Source organism: Camponotus vicinus, unplaced genomic scaffold, assembly GCF_025532165.1.
Source record: "Camponotus vicinus isolate PSW18456_S1 unplaced genomic scaffold, iyCamVici1.0 SCAF_7, whole genome shotgun sequence".
Classification (NCBI taxonomy): domain Eukaryota; kingdom Metazoa; phylum Arthropoda; class Insecta; order Hymenoptera; family Formicidae; genus Camponotus; species Camponotus vicinus.
Genome location: NW_028141979.1, coordinates 6,861,063 through 6,880,388, shown reverse-complemented (window position 1 = coordinate 6,880,388; position 19,326 = coordinate 6,861,063). Strand labels below are relative to the sequence as shown.

General features: G+C 32.7%; 1 protein-coding gene across 13 annotated transcripts in view; it reads left to right on the top strand.

The window, feature by feature from the left end:
* The window catches only part of LOC145975155 (alkaline phosphatase), a 196,406-nt gene that overhangs the window by 169,773 nt on the left and 7,307 nt on the right, over positions 1-19,326 (top strand). For 12 of the 13 annotated variants that reach the window (XM_083105419.1, XM_083105414.1, XM_083105410.1 and 9 more), the window contains one exon: positions 16,094-16,215. In XM_083105419.1, the coding sequence (XP_082961545.1) occupies positions 16,094-16,215 (122 nt within the window). Of the gene's footprint in view, positions 1-16,093; positions 16,615-19,326 lie in introns of those variants that run through there. The other variant, XM_083105420.1, reaches the window with a different exon arrangement.

The window sequence follows — 19,326 nt, the reverse complement described above, 5'->3', positions numbered from 1 at the left end:
ATTTTTAAAAATAGAAATAAAAGTGTTTAAATTTTTTTGAAAAAATCCCCATTTGTTATAGTTATTCCTATTTATTATTAGTAATCATACTAATTAATTTTAACTAATTAATTATATAATTAAATATAAATGTGAAGCAATTTCAAAAATGCATGGCTTAGATTATAAATAGCTTTCTGTAAAAAATAATTTTTAGTAACAGGGAGAGATATTCGTTTACGCAATGAATGTAATAATTCTCTAATTTTTAAATAAATTTCATTGACTGCAAGCTTGCGTAAATTTTCCCGATCGGTCCATGATAAATTTAGTCGAATTACTCGACCGGAAGATATCCAGTAATGCAATCCCTCATTATGATTATATTCAATAACATTCCGCATGATTTAATAGAAATTTATATATATGTGTGATAGTAGGCATAATTCAAGCGAGATAGCTTTGTTAATTAAACAATTCGTTCGCCCCCCGAATCGAAGCTATTTTATAAGAGATTAGAATAAAATTACGTTTAAAACAAGATTGAAAGAGATTTTCAAGGATATTTTGTATCTCATTCTATTTTATATCATACATAGATAGATTGGAATTGATAAGAGTACAAGAACCTGGTAAATTATTATTGATTAATTAATCGATTAAATTATAATGGTTTATATTTATTAAATTAAAATATAATGGTTTATATTTATTAAATTATAATGGTTTATATTTAAATTATAATGGTTTATATTTAAATTGGAAAGCGTTACTCTTTTAAAATTCCCTTCAAGTATTTAACATATTTTGCCAATTTATATTCACTTCTTGCTCTTTTATCTTTAATTATAAAAATCGAATATATTCTTCGTGTAAGGAAGACGTCAGAAACATATAAATAGCGTTCAATAATTTATTTTTTTAAACGAAAAAAAAATTGTACGCTCGGATAATCGGAATAGTATTGATCCATTCGGGCAGTAATTTTTTTCTCGTCCAGCTAACCGATAGATCTCGCGGAAGGGTTTGCATCCGTTCTCCGGCTTTTCCTATTCATGCGTTGATTGCCATCAATAAATAGCGGTCGGCGAATCATGCAATTTACTCGCTGCGACGAAAACATCGGGACGCTTTTAATTTTTGTTTCAAATTTCGTTTGCATTTGTAATTAAAAAAAAGAAGAAAAAAAAACAAACGAAAATCGGGTAACGTATCGACGTCGCTCAATTCTGGACGTATCGGCACTTGGTTCGATATCGTGCGATCCCACTTTCAGATTGAAACCGCTGGTAATTTCGTATTCGCGAACCGAATAGAACAATCAGAGATTCCGTTGTATTCCTGACATCGTATGCATGGGGTTACCATCGAGGGTTTCGTGTCTATAAATCACGTGAGGCAAAATTCACGGCGTAGGGAAAAATTCAAATTTATCGACTAATCTGAATGAAGGATCGACGACGAAAGACTTTAACTACTCTGTCGTAATTTAACCCTCGTTCTTGCGACCTATGCAAGTCACGCAGCAGTCACGATGCTTGATTCGTCTCGGTGAGAACGCGTCGTTTGTCGCATCGAAATTTCGAAACGAGGTCGCGCAAGAATCTCGCGCATAATAAAAATAACGGACGTAAGCAGTGGCGTTAAATCACGCGCGGCTGACATTGTTACGCGTGAAATACGGTCCGGGGAAGAGGGACTGATATCGCGTTTTGCGGCTTGAATCGCGACGGGTAAATCAAAATGAATATGCAATCGTTCTCCTGTGTATTTGCTGTGATTATAATCGCCGAGCGGAAACGAATATTCCAGGTAAGACTCGCGAAGATTTAAAGCCGGAATAACGAGACGGACAGCCCTATTCCAGACAAGTCACACGATTTTGCCAGCGTCGCCGACGATCACGAGAACCAGATTACGCGGATATTAATGTGTACGAAACGATTTTCTCTTTCGTCAAAATGTTGAATGATCCGAAAACGATGCATCTACACGAATCTGTTTAATAAATAATAATAAATAATAATAAATAATAATAAATTTAAGTTGTTAATATAAAATGTCATGCGCATGTGAAACTGTTTCTTCGTTAAACGAAGTGTTCCATCTTTGCCATGTGTTTAACAGTCAAAGATAGATTTTCTCTTAATAAATCGAGGAAATTTTGAAATATTGATGGTTTGCGGGTTATAAATGAATATAGGCAGTGTGAGTCTTTAGCTGAATTTTCGCGGAATAAATTGCATTGTAAACGCTGCACAAAATTGAAATTTATCGAATATTTACATAATATTTATAGAATATTATAATCGAACTCATTATCCGGACAAATTAATAATTAGATTTTATAACGTAACGATTAATATATGCGGCGTATAAGTGTAACATATCGCTGTTCTTCTTGCTTCCCCATCCCCCCATTTTGACACGTACATATTATGAGTTTATAATGAATAATATTCAAAACAATTATGTAAATGTAAATTGACAAATGCAACATTGTTACTCGGAAATTCGATCAATTATTGCATATCGCGTGTACAGTAATCCAATCTCAATCTCATCTATAATCTAGTTATAACACTGGTCGGGCCTGCAAACATCGTTTTTCGGGCATTTTGTTGCCATATAATAATAATCAGGACATATTTTGGATATAGCTTATCAAAATGTTGCTTCACAAACATGATCGTTGCCTGGGGACGATAAATCACGTGTATGCGAAATAAAGAAAAAATCGATTAAATCGATGGAGCAACTTGAATGACGCATTTGAAGAACGCGATACATTGGTTATATATAACAGTATTACACACAATATCGTGCTTTTCGTTATTTTTGCGGAGGATCCAAACATTTTAGTGAGACCGGATGATACATATATATATTTTTAGAAAGGTTTAATAAAAGTGATACAGATAGATTAGAAAATATGAAAAAATAAAATAGCAGAAATAGAGATCTATCAAAATCGCGATTTATATAAAACATACCAAGTAAATATTTTATAAAAACAAAACATTTTAAATAAAAGAATAGGGAGATGGATTAGAAAATCAGGAAATAAAATAGGACTGAATAAATTGGAGATCTTTATGCGAAATTGATTTGTAATTTTATTATAATCTTTTTATAATTTGATAACAGTACGAAATTTGTTTTAAGCATGCGATAATTTATCTGTGAAATGAAATAGATTTATGATTTATTTCTCTTTTGCATCCATCAAAATTCTCATGGAAAGATTATGCATACGAAATGGACTCTTTAGAATCCTATTCAAAGAGATTCGGCATAATTGCCACTTTTCTAACGTCATTATACATCTCTGGAAGAAAATACCATGGTTGATTCTGTTGAGAGATTGCTTTCATTACGCTCGAAATAACAACGTGATTGAAAACAAATACGATATAATACTTGGTACAATTAAAATGTCGAGACTGACTGATTTTTATTAATGAAATTGATTTATATTTGATTTTCTGCATCTCAATATTTGTAATTATATCCGCACAATTAGAAGAAATATCAGAATACTAAAGATATCTTCAATAGTAAATTGAGTATTAAATTCAATAGTAAATTGAACACACACACACACTTAATACTAACTTGTTTATAAAATAACGAATATTTCGCGAGTACTTACACAACAGTTCATTTAAACTCACAAAACCATTTTAACGAAACTGCAACTTTTCACGCGAAAAGAATCAGCGTATAATATGTATCACCGAAAAAGTTATTTCGTCATCGTATTTTTTTTTAAATTTGCGTTAATGCACTATAATTTTTCCGTGTAACTTTTTCGCATTACAACCTTCACAACATATCACATTAAAATTATTATGTTTTAACTGGATCGTACACAAAATTATTTCTCCCTTTGGGAATTATTTATTTTCTCTCTGGCGCGAAAAGCAGAGAGAGAAAATGTAGATTCACTGAAATTTAACATACCTGAAATTTTGCATACCACAAGTTTTTATTCGCTTATCGCGCCGATTATCACATCGATCTGACTCTAAGAATTTCCAGATTATAGAAAATATAACTATAAAAGTTCAGAACAAAGGTTTCAGTTAAAAGACAAAGGGAGGAAAAAAAGCGAAAGAAAAAGTGGAAAAAATGTGCGAACGATTCACACAGCGCTCGTAACGGCTTTTATTGCTTGCCGTTCATTAAATCGGGTTACTTTGCTCACGCGAGTGAATTGAATGAAGCAATTAAAATACGCGCCGATTCGAGATATAATTTATTTGCCGGGGAGTTCTGTAAAGTTATGCTCCCGCTCTTCGAGGCCACCTTCGCGCCCATTAAGAATTTAATTGCATTTACGCCACGTTGAGACTGGCCAATATCGATGCGAGCTGCTTTAGAGCCCTTAACTCGTGATCTTTCGCGCTGCATGGGGTTAAGCGTCGCTTAATTGGCAAATTATTTACACTATTCATGCATAAAATACGTACCGTATGTGGGTGCATGTTGTAGTTTCACACGTACATTATTAACAGAGAATAGTGCTTGGGAGCAGATCTTTGTTGATAAAATAACAAGGACTCGTTCATCTTCCAAGGATTGCCTTTTTTGTATGAAAACTGTCGGGTCGAAATAACTTGCTTAAGAAACGAGGATGATATGATTCTCTCTCTCTTTTAAAGGAATCTTTTCATTAAAACGAGAAAATGTACTTTCCATTAAAATTCTCTAAAATATTTAAAATGATATAGAAACGCTAGTTATTTTCAAGAAACGTGCCTGTTTCTTATGGAAACAGCATTTAAATCTATTTGCTTCAGGAAAAAATATACAAGTTTAAAATAAATAAGTCAAAGTTAAAATTGTGGATTATGAACACTTTGAAATAAAATAACGAGAAAATACATGCTGTTAGAGATGCAATTGACGTTGCGAGCAGTCCAATTGCATTCTTTGTTGCCGCAATTACTTGGCTGATGTAAATCACTATGCCGGAATAATTTGGAATTATTCTCCGAGTAGTTAACTCGTTCTTTGCAAGAAACCATTCGTAGAGAGGCTATTGAGCCATACTTGCCAACTTTTTCAGCTCGGTTATTGACATTTATAAGTCTATGTAAAACAACAAGAACTCTTGACTTAATTATTCTATGGATGAACTGTAGAGCGCAAAAAAGCTTTCTGAAAAAAATTCTCAATGACTTTCACATATTTACATATTATAGACTCACTGTAAGATTTTTTCTGATAAGAGATTTGATTGTTAAAAAAGTTACAATTCATAATTTCAACTTCTTATTCGCGAATCTATTTTTTTAATCTTTAAAAAAATATACAAGATTTTAATTCATCAAATTATGAAACAAGTATTTAAACAAAAATTATCATATGTCGATTAATAAATATATATATACAATTATGTATTTTAATAAAAATTTATTAATCGACATATGATATTTTTTGTTTAGATATTTGTTTCATAATTTGATGAATTAAAATCTTTTCATTAAAATACATAATTGTATTTCAATAAGAATTTATTAATCGACATATGATATTTTTTGTTTAGATATTTGTTTCATAATTTGATGAATTAAAATCTTCTCATTAAAATACATAATTGTATTTCAATAAGAATTTATTAATCGACGTATGATATTTTTTGTTTAGATATTTGTTTCATAATTTGATGAATTAAAATCTTCTCATTAAAATACATAATTGTATTTCAATAAGAATTTATTAATCGACGTATGATATTTTTTGTTTAGATATTTGTTTCATAATTTGATGAATTAAAATCTTCTCATTAAAATACATAATTGTATTTCAATAAGAATTTATTAATCGACGTATGATATTTTTTGTTTAGATATTTGTTTCATAATTTGATGAATTAAAATCTTTTCATTAAAATACATAATTGTATTTCAATAAGAATTTATTAATCGACGTATGATATTTTTTGTTTAGATATTTGTTTCATAATTTGATGAATTAAAATCTTCTCATTAAAATACATAATTGTATTTCAATAAGAATTTATTAATCGACGTATGATATTTTTTGTTTAGATATTTGTTTCATAATTTGGTGAATTAAAATCTTGTATATTTTCTTGTGTCGCGCGTTTTTAAATTAGCACGCGATGAGAGACACACTTGACTGCAATACACATTTGAGTTTTAGGCTCAAGTGGATAAAAACTTCATCAGGGATTCCACTTTTGCATGTTCTAGGATTTGCGCGAGTATTCGAAGCGAATTTCTAATGTTATGACAGCGCTTTTAAGCGTGCCTTAGACGCAGACGGTTCTGTTTTTGTTCACAAGAGAGTTTCGAGGAGTTTTACCTCACGGAGCGTAGAAACGTTTAGAGATTTTATCTCGTTCACCCTGATATCTTCACGTGCGAGACTACACGGCAGTATAGTGCTTCGCCGTCGTGTTTTGCCGCAGTATGCAAAGCAAGTTCTTCCGCGTTCTCCGGCGGGACTATAATCGCGATCGTTAATAAAGCAAGGGATATCTTGCTTCAAGCGTTTCTCTTCGGAATTGTTTTCTCTTTGGAGCAATACCCATAATTGATAAAGCACGAGGGCAAAATTGAATTATTCGCGCGAACTGTCTTATTTCGCATAAGGACGCGCAGAAAAGTTTATATTATACAGTAATTGCGAAAATAGAGTTGTGAGAAAAGTCTCAAGACGCTCTCCGGCCCCATTAAAAATCATATTTTACTAACGAGAATAATGTGAAAAGTCATTTCTCTCTTTTTCTTTTGCAACTGCTTCTTGAGATTGCGAAGAAACCTTCACTTGAATTTTTTGCATATCGACATAGAAAACAAAGCTGACTTTGCATTGAAATTTCCAGTCGTATGTTCCCGGCACCACAATTACAGATATCCTGGCAATAAGCGCGACCGAAAATTGAATCGCGCGTCATCCATCCGTAGATAATATTTTCCGTTGCTGCAAAAAACAAAGCGTTTCCACAAAATTATGCAAGACTGTTACTGGGTACGGTGCGGTGCGTGTGCCCATAACCGTCAGAATAAAATCGCTTTTTACAACGGTCGCATAGCGACTGTAAAGAGATTCGTGCGATTAGAGTTTTCGCTATTTTCGACAATATCCAGCGGCTCCATTACGCCTGGACAAATTCCTATAAAGGTGGATACTTTTAAAGGCCAATTTTCTGCACGCAATCAGTTGCAACATTCCGATCTACAATATCAACAATTTCGCCAAATAATTGGAACGTCGCTCGTGTCATCGGAATGGCGAACATGTTCGTTCTCTTGATAAATTTGGCAATTTTATCATCAATAGTAAAGGAAAAATATTTAGAAACAAAAAACATTATCGTATTTTTGTTTGATCGCAAATTCACTGAAAATTGATAAACTTGAGAAAATAACGCTGAAATGTTTTTATTTCGTTTGATTATATGTTTGTAACATGTATGTAACATTTAAAAATATCGCGCACAAAGACTCCTTATTTAAATAACTAAACTCTATATACATATATATTGACGCTTTAATCTACACATTAAATTTATGTGAGGAGTTTATTTCTAATTAATCGCAAAAATATCTGACAAGAAAATATTTGATTAGTCAATTTAATTTAAACTTTTAATTTTTCTCTTTATTAAAAAAGGTTTTAAATAAGTTTAAAAGTATTGTCTGTAATAAAAAAATACAGCCTTGTAATTATCCGATATTGTAATTATCGAATTTATAATCACATCGTTGCGAAGAGGCTTGATTTCCATCGATTTATCCATCCTTATGCATCCGTACAGAAATCTACGAAACGAAGTCCGACCAAGGAAAGAAAGATCTCTTTCAGTATCTCTCAATTTAATTTACTTACAAATCTTCTTGGAATCCGGAGAAAAGTTGTGCAGGATTTAATCCTACGTTTTGCATAAAGTCACAAAATTAGATCTGAAATCAGTAATTGTGTTAACAATCAAACAAGTTAAGTCGCGATTTAGAAATTTTAAGGGGGCAAATAAAATAAAACGCGATCGTCTGACGAATAAAAATGCGAATATATCGGTTTTGCAAAAAGTTTCTGAAAAAGTCCATAGATCAAAAGAAATGGTTTCAAATACGAGATATTCTGTATTGTTTGCAATTGTTCTCTCTGTCTTTCTCTTTCTTTCTTTGCATGTGTAACATTTCAAACTAAAAAATAATTAATTTAAATAATCTCTACTCGATTTTTTATTTTAAAAAGTTGCACTCTAAGCTTAAATGATCGATGTAACGATTCGACACATTTTTTTCTCATATATTTTTATAGAATCCGTCAGGTATGTAAAAAATGCGCCATGCTCTGACCATCCTCTGTATGAGAACTTTAAAATAAATATCGTGTCATATTTTACGACGTACCTTTATCTAACTTTTTATTTGAATACAATAACATTGTTTCTTTTTGATGTATATACAAATATTATTTATAATTTTTTTCAATATTTTTCACGTTCTTTCTCTTGATTTTACTGAATGTGTAGGAAATACTACTGTTCTAGTTGAGTAAAAATAAAAATGCGAATACATTGGTTGCAATTCGAGTAAGTAATCAGACAGAGGTGTTGGACGGAAGAGTAGCCGATGTGTCTAACATGTATTCTGAACCAGGAAATAAACGCGAGTTCTTGGAGACTTGCAAAACTCTCCTGCAGCTCGTTCGTGTCCGGAGAGATGGTTAAACTTGTTTATATAGGACAGCAAGTGGAGCAAGAAAATTTTTAGTTACTCGCTCTTCATTCCCGCAAGCGAAGCAATTTTCATTCAAATGCCCGGCGTGTACCAAAATTATTTGTAGTTCTCGCTATATTAATTTACCGGAGGAAATAATGTGAGAGAATTTATGCATATTTCTTACAAGATTGTAAGATTAACGTTTATATTCCCATCTCTTTTTTAGACTAAAATATTACAAAGAGCGCGTTTATAGTTTGTTACATGAATTGTATGTGTGTGTGTGTTATTACTTGTATATTAACTCTTCATTTTTGCAAAATTAATTAAAAGAAATAAAATTAAAAGAATTAAAATTTTATATATATTTAATAGGATATATTATATAATATACACATTTTTTTCTATTCGTCTTTCCTTTTTTCTCTCTTTCCCTTTTTTTATTTAACTTCATTTTCTTTAATTTAATTTAATTTTTTATTCCCATTTTTCAATTATTTTTTAGAGATTTTTATAAGTTTTATAATTATGTTTTATTAAGATTCTCTAATAATACATAATTATCTCATTTGATCTGTTTAAAATTAATAAACGATCAAATAATTCTAAAATTCTGATGTATATCTTTCTAACGTTTTTTTTTAATATTATAATAAAATAATTTCAATTTTATTCTAATATTATATATTTTAATATCTGGAGAAAATCTCTTTTACACTGAAGCATATTATTGTCAAGATCATTTTTAGAAAAAGTATAAACTTGAGAGAGATGTCTCGAATGCGGTTTGAATGAACACGATCATCCAAAGTTCAACAAAAGCAACGCCGCTTGCGTATGTATCACCGGTTTTAGAGTCCTATATAGAAAAGATGACCATAGGGTGATGCATTTCTTCCTGCTGGCGGACCCCATAGAATATCTCGGAAAGAGATTTATGGATCCGATACTCACACATCGATCAATTAAGCTTAAACACGACTTTTCAGAATGAAAAAGCGCCGATGTGGGAATTATATATATCTCTAATACAAATTTAATTTATAATATGTAAAGAGAGAGAAAAATTGCGTATAATATAGGATATCTCGCATCTAAAGTTATTTCTTTTAATCTTTCCAGCGATGTAAAATCCGTGCATTCGCATTAATGATTCATAGCGTGATGTTTGATCGCAATAATTTCCGCGTGATTTTTTAACGAAGCTTGTAATCCTTCTGCTCTTTAATCCGGATGTTTGAACACATGTTGCGCATATTTATGTAAAGATCTTCGTAACTGCGACCTATGTATTGCAGCCGGTGTGCCATTAAAAGTAGTCTTATTAAAACTTAATAAGAATCATAAAACACGAAAATATCATAAAACACAAAAACAAAAATTACTATTGAGCCCCTTATAGTTATTTTTATGATAAATCTTTTAATAAAATTATATTGAGTTAAATTAAATTAAATTAAGTTCTCTTGGTCACATATGAAGATAAACAAAATATAAATATAAATATTAAGAGTAATGAATGTAAATCTTTTACGCATGAAAAGATGATGTAATGCGCAAGATTTCTTGAAAACGCGAAATTTTTTGAAATCTCTTGATAGAAATTAATGTAAAACTGGTTGCATTCTTGTTAACTGCTTTCACACCTGGATAAAAGATTTTGTATTCCATTCTATTATTTTATGCGAGATGAAAATAAAAGAATGTAAAAAAAATAAGATAAAAAGGGACTACATGAAAATGTTTTTCCAATTTTTCAGTCTCGTTAAAAAATCACAGAGTATAAAAAACGTTGAAATGGACATGCAAACGTGCAATTTGCGCGAATACGCAAGCAACGGTTGAAGTAATTTCTTCACAGAGCTTTTCGCGAAGCTCTTGGCAAAATAGTTAACGTCTTAATGCTTTCACGAAGGGCCTCGCGACGTGAACAAGCACATAATGTAACATAAAGAGACATTTGGTGAGTTTATTTACAGCCTACTTCACTTTGCAATCATTGAAAATCGCGAGTACGAACGCAAAAGGAACACGAAAGTGAAAGGCAACACCAGCAGCGTCAGCTGCGCTTGGTTAACGATCTTAGAACAACATTTGACTGATTATAACTGTGTACCCAGGGTACGAGTATGTAATTATAAGACCCGTAATATACTCTTTACCGTATCCCGATGTACAATAATATTATTAATCAAAATGAAAATGTGTGTACTTGTACCTAAAATTTAACTATTACGGAATTATAGACAAGAGAGATGTTAAAGACAAAAATAATATAAAATAAGGCGAAGCTAATTCCATTGTTAAAAATCTCTGGACTAGTTTCTTATCATTTTTTCACGTGAAATCGAGTTCTCATATTTTTATCATTAAAAATATTTATTTTGAAGTGATCCAAACGTCCATCTTTCGCATTTGTTAATGAGTCTTGTTAATGCGAGTCTTTTCATAATGTTAGCATTTGTGTGATCGTGAATTCATTACGTTTAGAAAAATCTTTTGCAAACGAATCGACGAACAGATTCACTCGAGAGTAAAGATGAAAACTGCACCGCGATTAATTCGCTAAGAGCTTGCTTGCCACCTCGAGCGGAAGAGCGCTTCTTCCTTATGCCAATCGGCATTGACTGCTGGTATTCCATGGAGAAGTGGGTCAGAGCGAAGAGCAACGGCCGGCAATCCGGGGAGTGCGTTTATCTTTATCGCGACAATTTATCACCATAAATTCAAAAGGGTGCGAGAAAGTAGCGTGACGTTTTTTTTGCGAGAACGGGGTACGCGCGTTGCTCTAAATGGCACGGAATTCAGTTAAGCGAATCGTGAACTTCTTGGAATACCTCGAATTAGTCGCCTGGCACGTTAGGCCCACATCGACACGCAGGACATTGAACATTATATATCGCGTTGCTCGACGCGCGATATGATCGGCATGCGATGTTTGCTGAACTAGATCAACTGGGAATTTGAATAGCATGTCGGAATTTCCAAAAATTTCAACAGTATTCATTTAGAAAGATATTTTTATTTTCATGAAGGAAAATACTTCGAAAGAATGATTAGAATTTAAAATTATTTGTTACTAAAGCATGAAGATTATTATTAAGCTAAATCTCTCCTCGCTTGGGTTTGTATTTCTTGATTATAAATTTCCGAAAAATCGTCCAATAATTGCCCGAAATATTTCTGAAAAATTACATTTGGAGAAATGGATCAAAGTAAAAAATGATTGGTAAGGTAAAATAAAAAATGATTAGAATTTAAAATTATTTATTAAAGTATGAAGATTATTATTAAGCTAAATCTCTCCTCGCTTGGGTTTGTATTTCTTGATTATAAATTTTCAAAAAATCATCCAATAATTGCCCGAAATATTTCTGAGAAATTACATTTGGAGAAATGGATCAAAGTAAAAAATGATTGGTAAGGTAAAATAAAAAATGATTAGAATTTAAAATTATTTACTACTAAAGTATGAAGATTATTATTAAGCTAAATCTCTCCTCGCTTGGGTTTGTGTTTCTTGATTATAAATTTTCAAAAAATCATCCAATAATTGCCCGAAATATTTCTGAGAAATTACATTTGGAGAAATGGATCAAAGTAAAAAATGATTGGTAAGGTAAAATAAAAAATGATTAGAATTTAAAATTATTTATTACTAAAGTATGAAGATTATTATTAAGCTAAATCTCTCCTCGCTTGGGTTTGTGTTTCTTGATTATAAATTTTCAAAAAATCATCCAATAATTGCCCGAAATATTTCTGAGAAATTACATTTGGAGAAATGGATCAAAGTAAAAAATGATTGGTAAGGTAAAATAAAAAATGATTAGAATTTAAAATTATTTATTACTAAAGTATGAAGATTATTATTAAGCTAAATCTCTCCTCGCTTGGGTTTGTGTTTCTTGATTATAAATTTTCAAAAAATCGTCCAATAATTGCCCGAAATATTTCTGAAAAATTACATTTGGAGAAATGGATCAAAGTAAAAAATGACTGATATAATGTTCACCCTTTAATTTAGCAGAAAAATTACGGAATATCTTATAATCGAAACTAATCGAATCGGGACATCGCGGGAATATTTTAGGAGAATCCCTCGTTGGTATTCGCGAAATGTTCGTAAATCAGCTCGGTTATGTCCTGTCGGATCTATCGTGCCAGGATGACGGGGAGGGTTCGCGGCACGCCACGCGGCAGAGAGGCCCGACCTATTAACTCAGAAATATATAAGATCACGGAAGCATATCGCGGAGGGAGTTGCGGAAAGTTATGCGATAGCGGCCGCTCACGAAGGTGCATACGGCCTCCGAGAGTGAAGTTAAATTACACGATGGATCCTCGACTTTTACGTCGGCGAAGAGGGAGATCGAGGGAGGGAGGGGGAGGAAGAGAGGGCTATGAGAATTCTTTTATGTGCGAATTATATGAGACCCGGCGATATCGCCGCCGGTTGGCTTCTACGTGATCATGTGGATAGAGATTCCTATCGGGCACTCGATTTCTCGTAACGTTCGTTACAGACATTTTTATAAATGCAGACTGCTCGGATACGATGCGTTTATTTCTTCGCTTCGAGATGACAAAGGGCGACTCGCAATTTATAGACGTTTATTAATTCGATACCATTACTGTTTATTGGCAATACTCTCTTATTTATACAAGCTATACGAGAGATTTATTATTCGCATGAAATTGGACTTTTTTATTGTAGACTTAAATATTTAATTAATTTAATTGAAATAAAAATAATTCAATTCCAACGACTATTCTTGTTTTAATTAAATATTTATGTACAATTACGAAATACAGTTTTTACGACAGACTCTCCTTCACCAGATTTATCATCACACATTTTATATCTCCAGAGCCTCACTTATTGGATTATACTGGATCGAGTATTATTATACACAAATACGGTCTCCCTTTTTTCGTGTTGAATATCGTGCCATAACACTGTTATTATCGTGCAATTTAGCTCGTATAGGTCGTCGCCTCTCGAGCTTGAATTTGCTTTTCGGAATAGCCTCTGCGATGGCGCGATACTTCAAGGCATTAATTAATACTTAATGGCACAATATCGCCGCATAATCGGCTCAGTTATATTGCATAAGGCATTAGCGTAACAGCGTGGCCTAAAACCGCGACTCAATATCGCTAGACGTAGGTGGTAGACCACGATGCACCCGACATTTCTTCACTGATGAGAGGATCATTCTCGATTGCTCGCCGCACGCTTGACAAGAGCGCATTTCACAGCCGTCGTCCTTAACTTTATATCACGTAACCTTATGTAACACGAAACTCCTTATTCATGGCGTTATCAAGTATCAAAAGTACTTGTCATGTAAACGAGCGAAGTAGAGAGTATTCTTCATCGAACAGGACTTCCGTCGCTCACTGCTATTTTTGCTAAACCTCGAGTCTTGAGTCCTTTCGAGTTTGATTAATTCGCGATTAAAGGTTTTTTTGAGCTACTTCAAATCGCTCGAATAATTTGCTCGCTTTTTTTTCAACTAGAAGAAGCCATTCTCTATGTGTTTTAGTTATATAAATTGTATATAAATTATAGCTTTCTCTGTTTAAAATTGATAGAAGCAACGTATTCATCAATTAATAAATATAACAGGCAAATATAATCAAATTATTGCGATAATTTAACTGCATCAAGCTTGCATAAATAAACCTTGATTTTGCAAGAGCGTAGCAATTCAATAGATGTAGCTCATTTCTATCAATCACCATCAAAATTCAACCATCCAATTCTACATTCGCCAAGAGCTACAAGTGCTTGTCGCCTGCTGGCTCTTTGAGACTTATTTGTATCGATGAAATCGGTTGGCACACCTCGAAATCACGCTTGCACGTATACACTCACTTATCCCGGCCTCGAGGTTACCTTACTAGGTCTCTAAAAGTAGATTGCAGGATATTACTTTCCGACTTCGTGATCCTATATCTGCCCCTTCCAGTTCAGCCAGTGTAATTCGCGAGTTTTAGGTCCGAAAGGAATGCAAAGCTTCATTTCGCTCCGGACGCGCTGTCAGGACGGCCTAAAATAGCGGCGCATTTCGCTATCCTGACGCCGGCATTAGATGTCAGGTTGGACGTTACAGATGGGCAATTAAAGTGTTACAACTTACCCCCCGTGAAGTGCTTAGCACTGACGGAATGCGGCGCTGTTTACTATAACGAGGGGGCATCCTTTCTTTTCACGCATAATTCAAGTCTTATCAGCGAGCTACTTGAGTTCGATCGATGTTAAAGAAAAGTATTTAAACTTCTTATTGATTAACTTGATTATAAGAATAATAATAATTTCCGAGAGCCATTTTTATCTTTAAAAATTACAAATTATTAGATTCTTATTGGGTTGGCTCTTGAAGACAAATTCCATCCAAATATTCTTATTTCTGATGTACATTTTTTAGATATCGTCGGTAATAAATTATTTTGTTTAGAGTCTGTATACACTTAACAAATAGATTGACAGACTATTATGAATAATTTCCTTGGTTCGCAGACTTCTCGCGTTATTTCTGGTTACGAAGATACCAAGCAGCACGCGAAAGCACGGTAGATGTATCCGCATCAGTCAGGAGTCATGACGTGCGCCGGCAACAAGCGTGCAATTACTCGAAGAAACAAGGAGGTGTTTCGGTCTATCGGGCGTAAAATACGAGGGCGAGTTTAAAGGGAAGCGGCAGCGACCGTCCCCCGATTAGAGTGAAACGCCGCGCAAATAAACGGTCGAATTATACATTGTTAAGCGACGGACAGACCTGAAACGGTGTTGGCGGTGGTGGTCTATTTTTTGAAGGTGGCTCTCTTACGGAGAGGAAGAAAGAGCACCTTTTGAATAAAACATATCCACCGGCGGGCATGTCCCGGAGTCTCCCGACTCATCCCTTTGCCTCATACAGTCTCTCTCTCCGCATCTTCTTCCCTCTCCGCTTTCTCTTTTCTTTCATCCTGACAGTCTGCGGACGTTAAAAACGTCCGTCCGCTTTATTCGGGCCACGTCACGTAGGAGGATAGGATCCATGCATTGGCGATAATGAGGTAAACGCGTTGCGGGAAACTTCTCTAACGAAGTTTCTCTAAGCGAGAAAGCCAGGTGCCCGAAAGTGTCACAGTCGCAAAGAGATCATCGTGTCAAATACTTGACGCATTTGATTTTCTTTCTGAGCAGAAAAATTCAAACTTTCCCAAATGTGAAATTTAATCGAATCAATAAATCCCTTGATTAATCTAATACACATTTGATATTTGTAGATCGATAAATCAAATCTCGATTGATAAATTTAGACTCACCACTCTTTTGGATCAACCATTGATTTGTCGAAACAATTCATCGCTGACAATAAAATGATAACCCGATTAATTTCTTTTCTCTTTTTTCCCCTCAGGCTCTGACAGCAAGTTGTCGGACGTTGACGGACAGCCCTACACAACGTTGTTGTACAGCAACGGTCCGGGTTATACGGATCCGCGAACTATCCTGCGGGAGGCTGGAAAGGATTCTATTCAGGTAAGGGAGGCCCATTCTCATTTCCGTACGCGCGGAAGGAAGGTAGTACGCCAGTGTTTATTGGATCGGGGAATGATCGAGTGGCGAAATCGAGGCCGCGCTCGAAAATCCATCACGTACTATCGCTGTACTGATCGTGAAATATTCCACCAAACACTTCCGACTGCCTCCACCCATCGATTTCCTCGAGGATCCTGAAATACCACGGTTAGACGGTGCGCTGGAAATTTTTAATCTTTATCGTAAAATTAAAAGACAAAGTCTGCGTTGCAAGACATTTAAATTAATTTTTACAATGTGAATTTTATAAAAAGTACACATATAAAGTGCACAGATATACATACAATATTCTGCATTAAAATTCACATTGTAAAAGCTTCAAAACTTCTATTGAAATGATATAAATAATTTACATGATAATATATATAAAATAATTCCAAACAAAATTCACAAAGTTAATATTAATTAATTAATCCTATATATTAAATTACTCGAAAGAGAAGGGATTGCGAGTATATACATTTCGTGAACTTTATCGATAATTACTTTTCTGATAGAATTAATTTTGTAGTCTTTTAAATTTTTGCGAAAAAAGGTACAAAAGCGACGTTTCCGAATTGGAAAATTTTGAATAAAAAGAGATAATTTATAAAGAGAAATTGCAAGCAGGATACGAGATTTATACAAAAAATTTAATACATGTTATCTGGTTTATTTATTTTAATGTGTGGTGTGTGCTATATTTTATCTATAACTTATATACATATTTGTTACTTATATTTATGTATGTATCTGACAATTCTACCTGTACATTCCCGTAGTTATTGATTTAATCTCTTTCGCTGAAAATAACTTTATGCGAATTTGTATTTATTCTTTCGATTGTACCATGTTATATCACGCGTACGTGTTCTCTGCAGAGATTTTCGTACAACGCGTATTTACATAAAAAGATTTGAATTTATATTAATCTGTAAACGAAAATAATTCACCGCGTATTTTAACAGTTATCCGCAATTTCTCGCATATAGTTTTATACTATTTAGTATTTACAATCTATCCGAGGGCAGAGATATCCGGTATATTTACACTTCGGATATTATTCGACATCTGACTGAGTTACGTCGCAAAACGCGAGGTACATCATTCTGTGTTTTTATTCATGCATCGCTTTACATTATCGCACAAAACACATGTGTGTAATAATTTAGTCTCTGACATATGGATTCAAATAAATTTTACGTGCAAATCCTGCGCATTGTATATAATTATGGTATTTTACTTAAACATAACATGTAATACGCATATCACGGCAAGATTAATATAAATTAATCTTGATTTAAAAAAGCGTCGTGTTATATAAATAAATGAAATTTACAAAATCTGTTAAAAAAATAAATTTCTTTTTTTATAGAGAATTTTATTTTACAAATATTTAACATCGTAGATTAAAACGGTACAGATAAACTGCTCATATTTTTTAAATTTAATTTAATAATTTAATTTAATTTAATAATTTAATTTTATTTAATAATTTAATTTAATAATTTTAATTGAAAGTTTTGTCAAGATATTTAATATTAAAAGTCGAAAAGTTACGAATATGATAATAGATTTTTATTTCATTAAAAAGATTTTTATTAATATTATGGTAATATATGTGACAACGTATCGCACATTTTCTGTACAATCGCATTTATTATCGTAAAGTTATTACAATATTCATGATATTAAAAATCCATCTCGTCGGAATCATACAGTAGCAATTGGCGCAATCTTCTCGGTTACAGTGCTCGAAATGCATTGAGAAAATTCGTTCTGGAGTTATAAGAATATCATCTGGCGGTGACTCTTGAGCATGATTTTATTCAATTTCTCGAAATGTCCCGTCAGAGTGAATCGTCATAAGCGGTAAGTGGCCGAGGAAGAAACTGATTAAAATCTGGATGGCTATTAGGACGATAAATTACGTTGACTACTTTCCTCACTCTTCGCTCACCAACGATCGTTACAGATTGCAAGTATGAAGCGCGGATATTTCATCACCTCATGTAAAATTGAAATGCAATAATCGTAATAGTTGGATATTACGAAAATTCCGATACAGGATTATCTATTGTTATGATAGAAATGAAATGACTTGAATAAAAAATTAAAGGTAGCTTAAATTGGGTTATCAAATTTTGCTGCAGCATCATTAAATAGTCATACCTAAATTAACTGCATTGTCCACATATGTATTTTAATTCAATATAAAACTTTTTATAAAAGAAATATTTATTTCCATAAAAGAAATATACATAAAAGTAATTTCACATTGCAAATTATTTTATAAAATAATTATTTGACATTTTTTTACAAAAGTTTGTTATAAAATTCTTTCATATTTTTTAAATCTCATTTATATATTAAAAAAAATAATATTATATTATAATATAATTAATTATATAATTAATTATAATTATATATTATATCATAATAATATAATATTATGTTATATATTAATAAATATACAAGAAGGCATACATTATTTTTTTATTTTTAATCTATTTAATTATAAAGAGAAATCAATAATCTTGAAAAACGTTTCATTTGTCATTCAAAAATGCTATACAATTAGAATGACTGGAATAATTAGTAAATGTGTGATTAAAATTATGCAGATTATACAATGGATAATTCACAAAGTCAGTTTTTAGGAATCGTTTTACGTATCGTATTTTTAAGAAATAAGTTTCGCTATAAACTTATGTGTTTGTTTTGCCGATGATATGTTACGTTTGTTAAAATGTGTGTAATGCAAGAATCGAATGCACAGTTTGGACGAGAGAGATGCTTAAGATAGTATCGTATAATACTGCTACGACAGTATCGTGCAGTTCTCGTCTGCGTTCGGTTGCATTTCTCCAAACTATTATGTAAAGGCAAATTCTCTCTCGCATAAATCGATATCTGGCGAAACAAGAAGCGGCCGTATTTTACATTGGGAGATTGCTTTCGTTTTACGAGAATGTGATTTACACGGTGAATGTCAGATATGCATTAAGCCCGTAAATCTGGATCTACGAAGTGGCATTAGTAGAGAATCTCATGACCATAATATGAAATAAA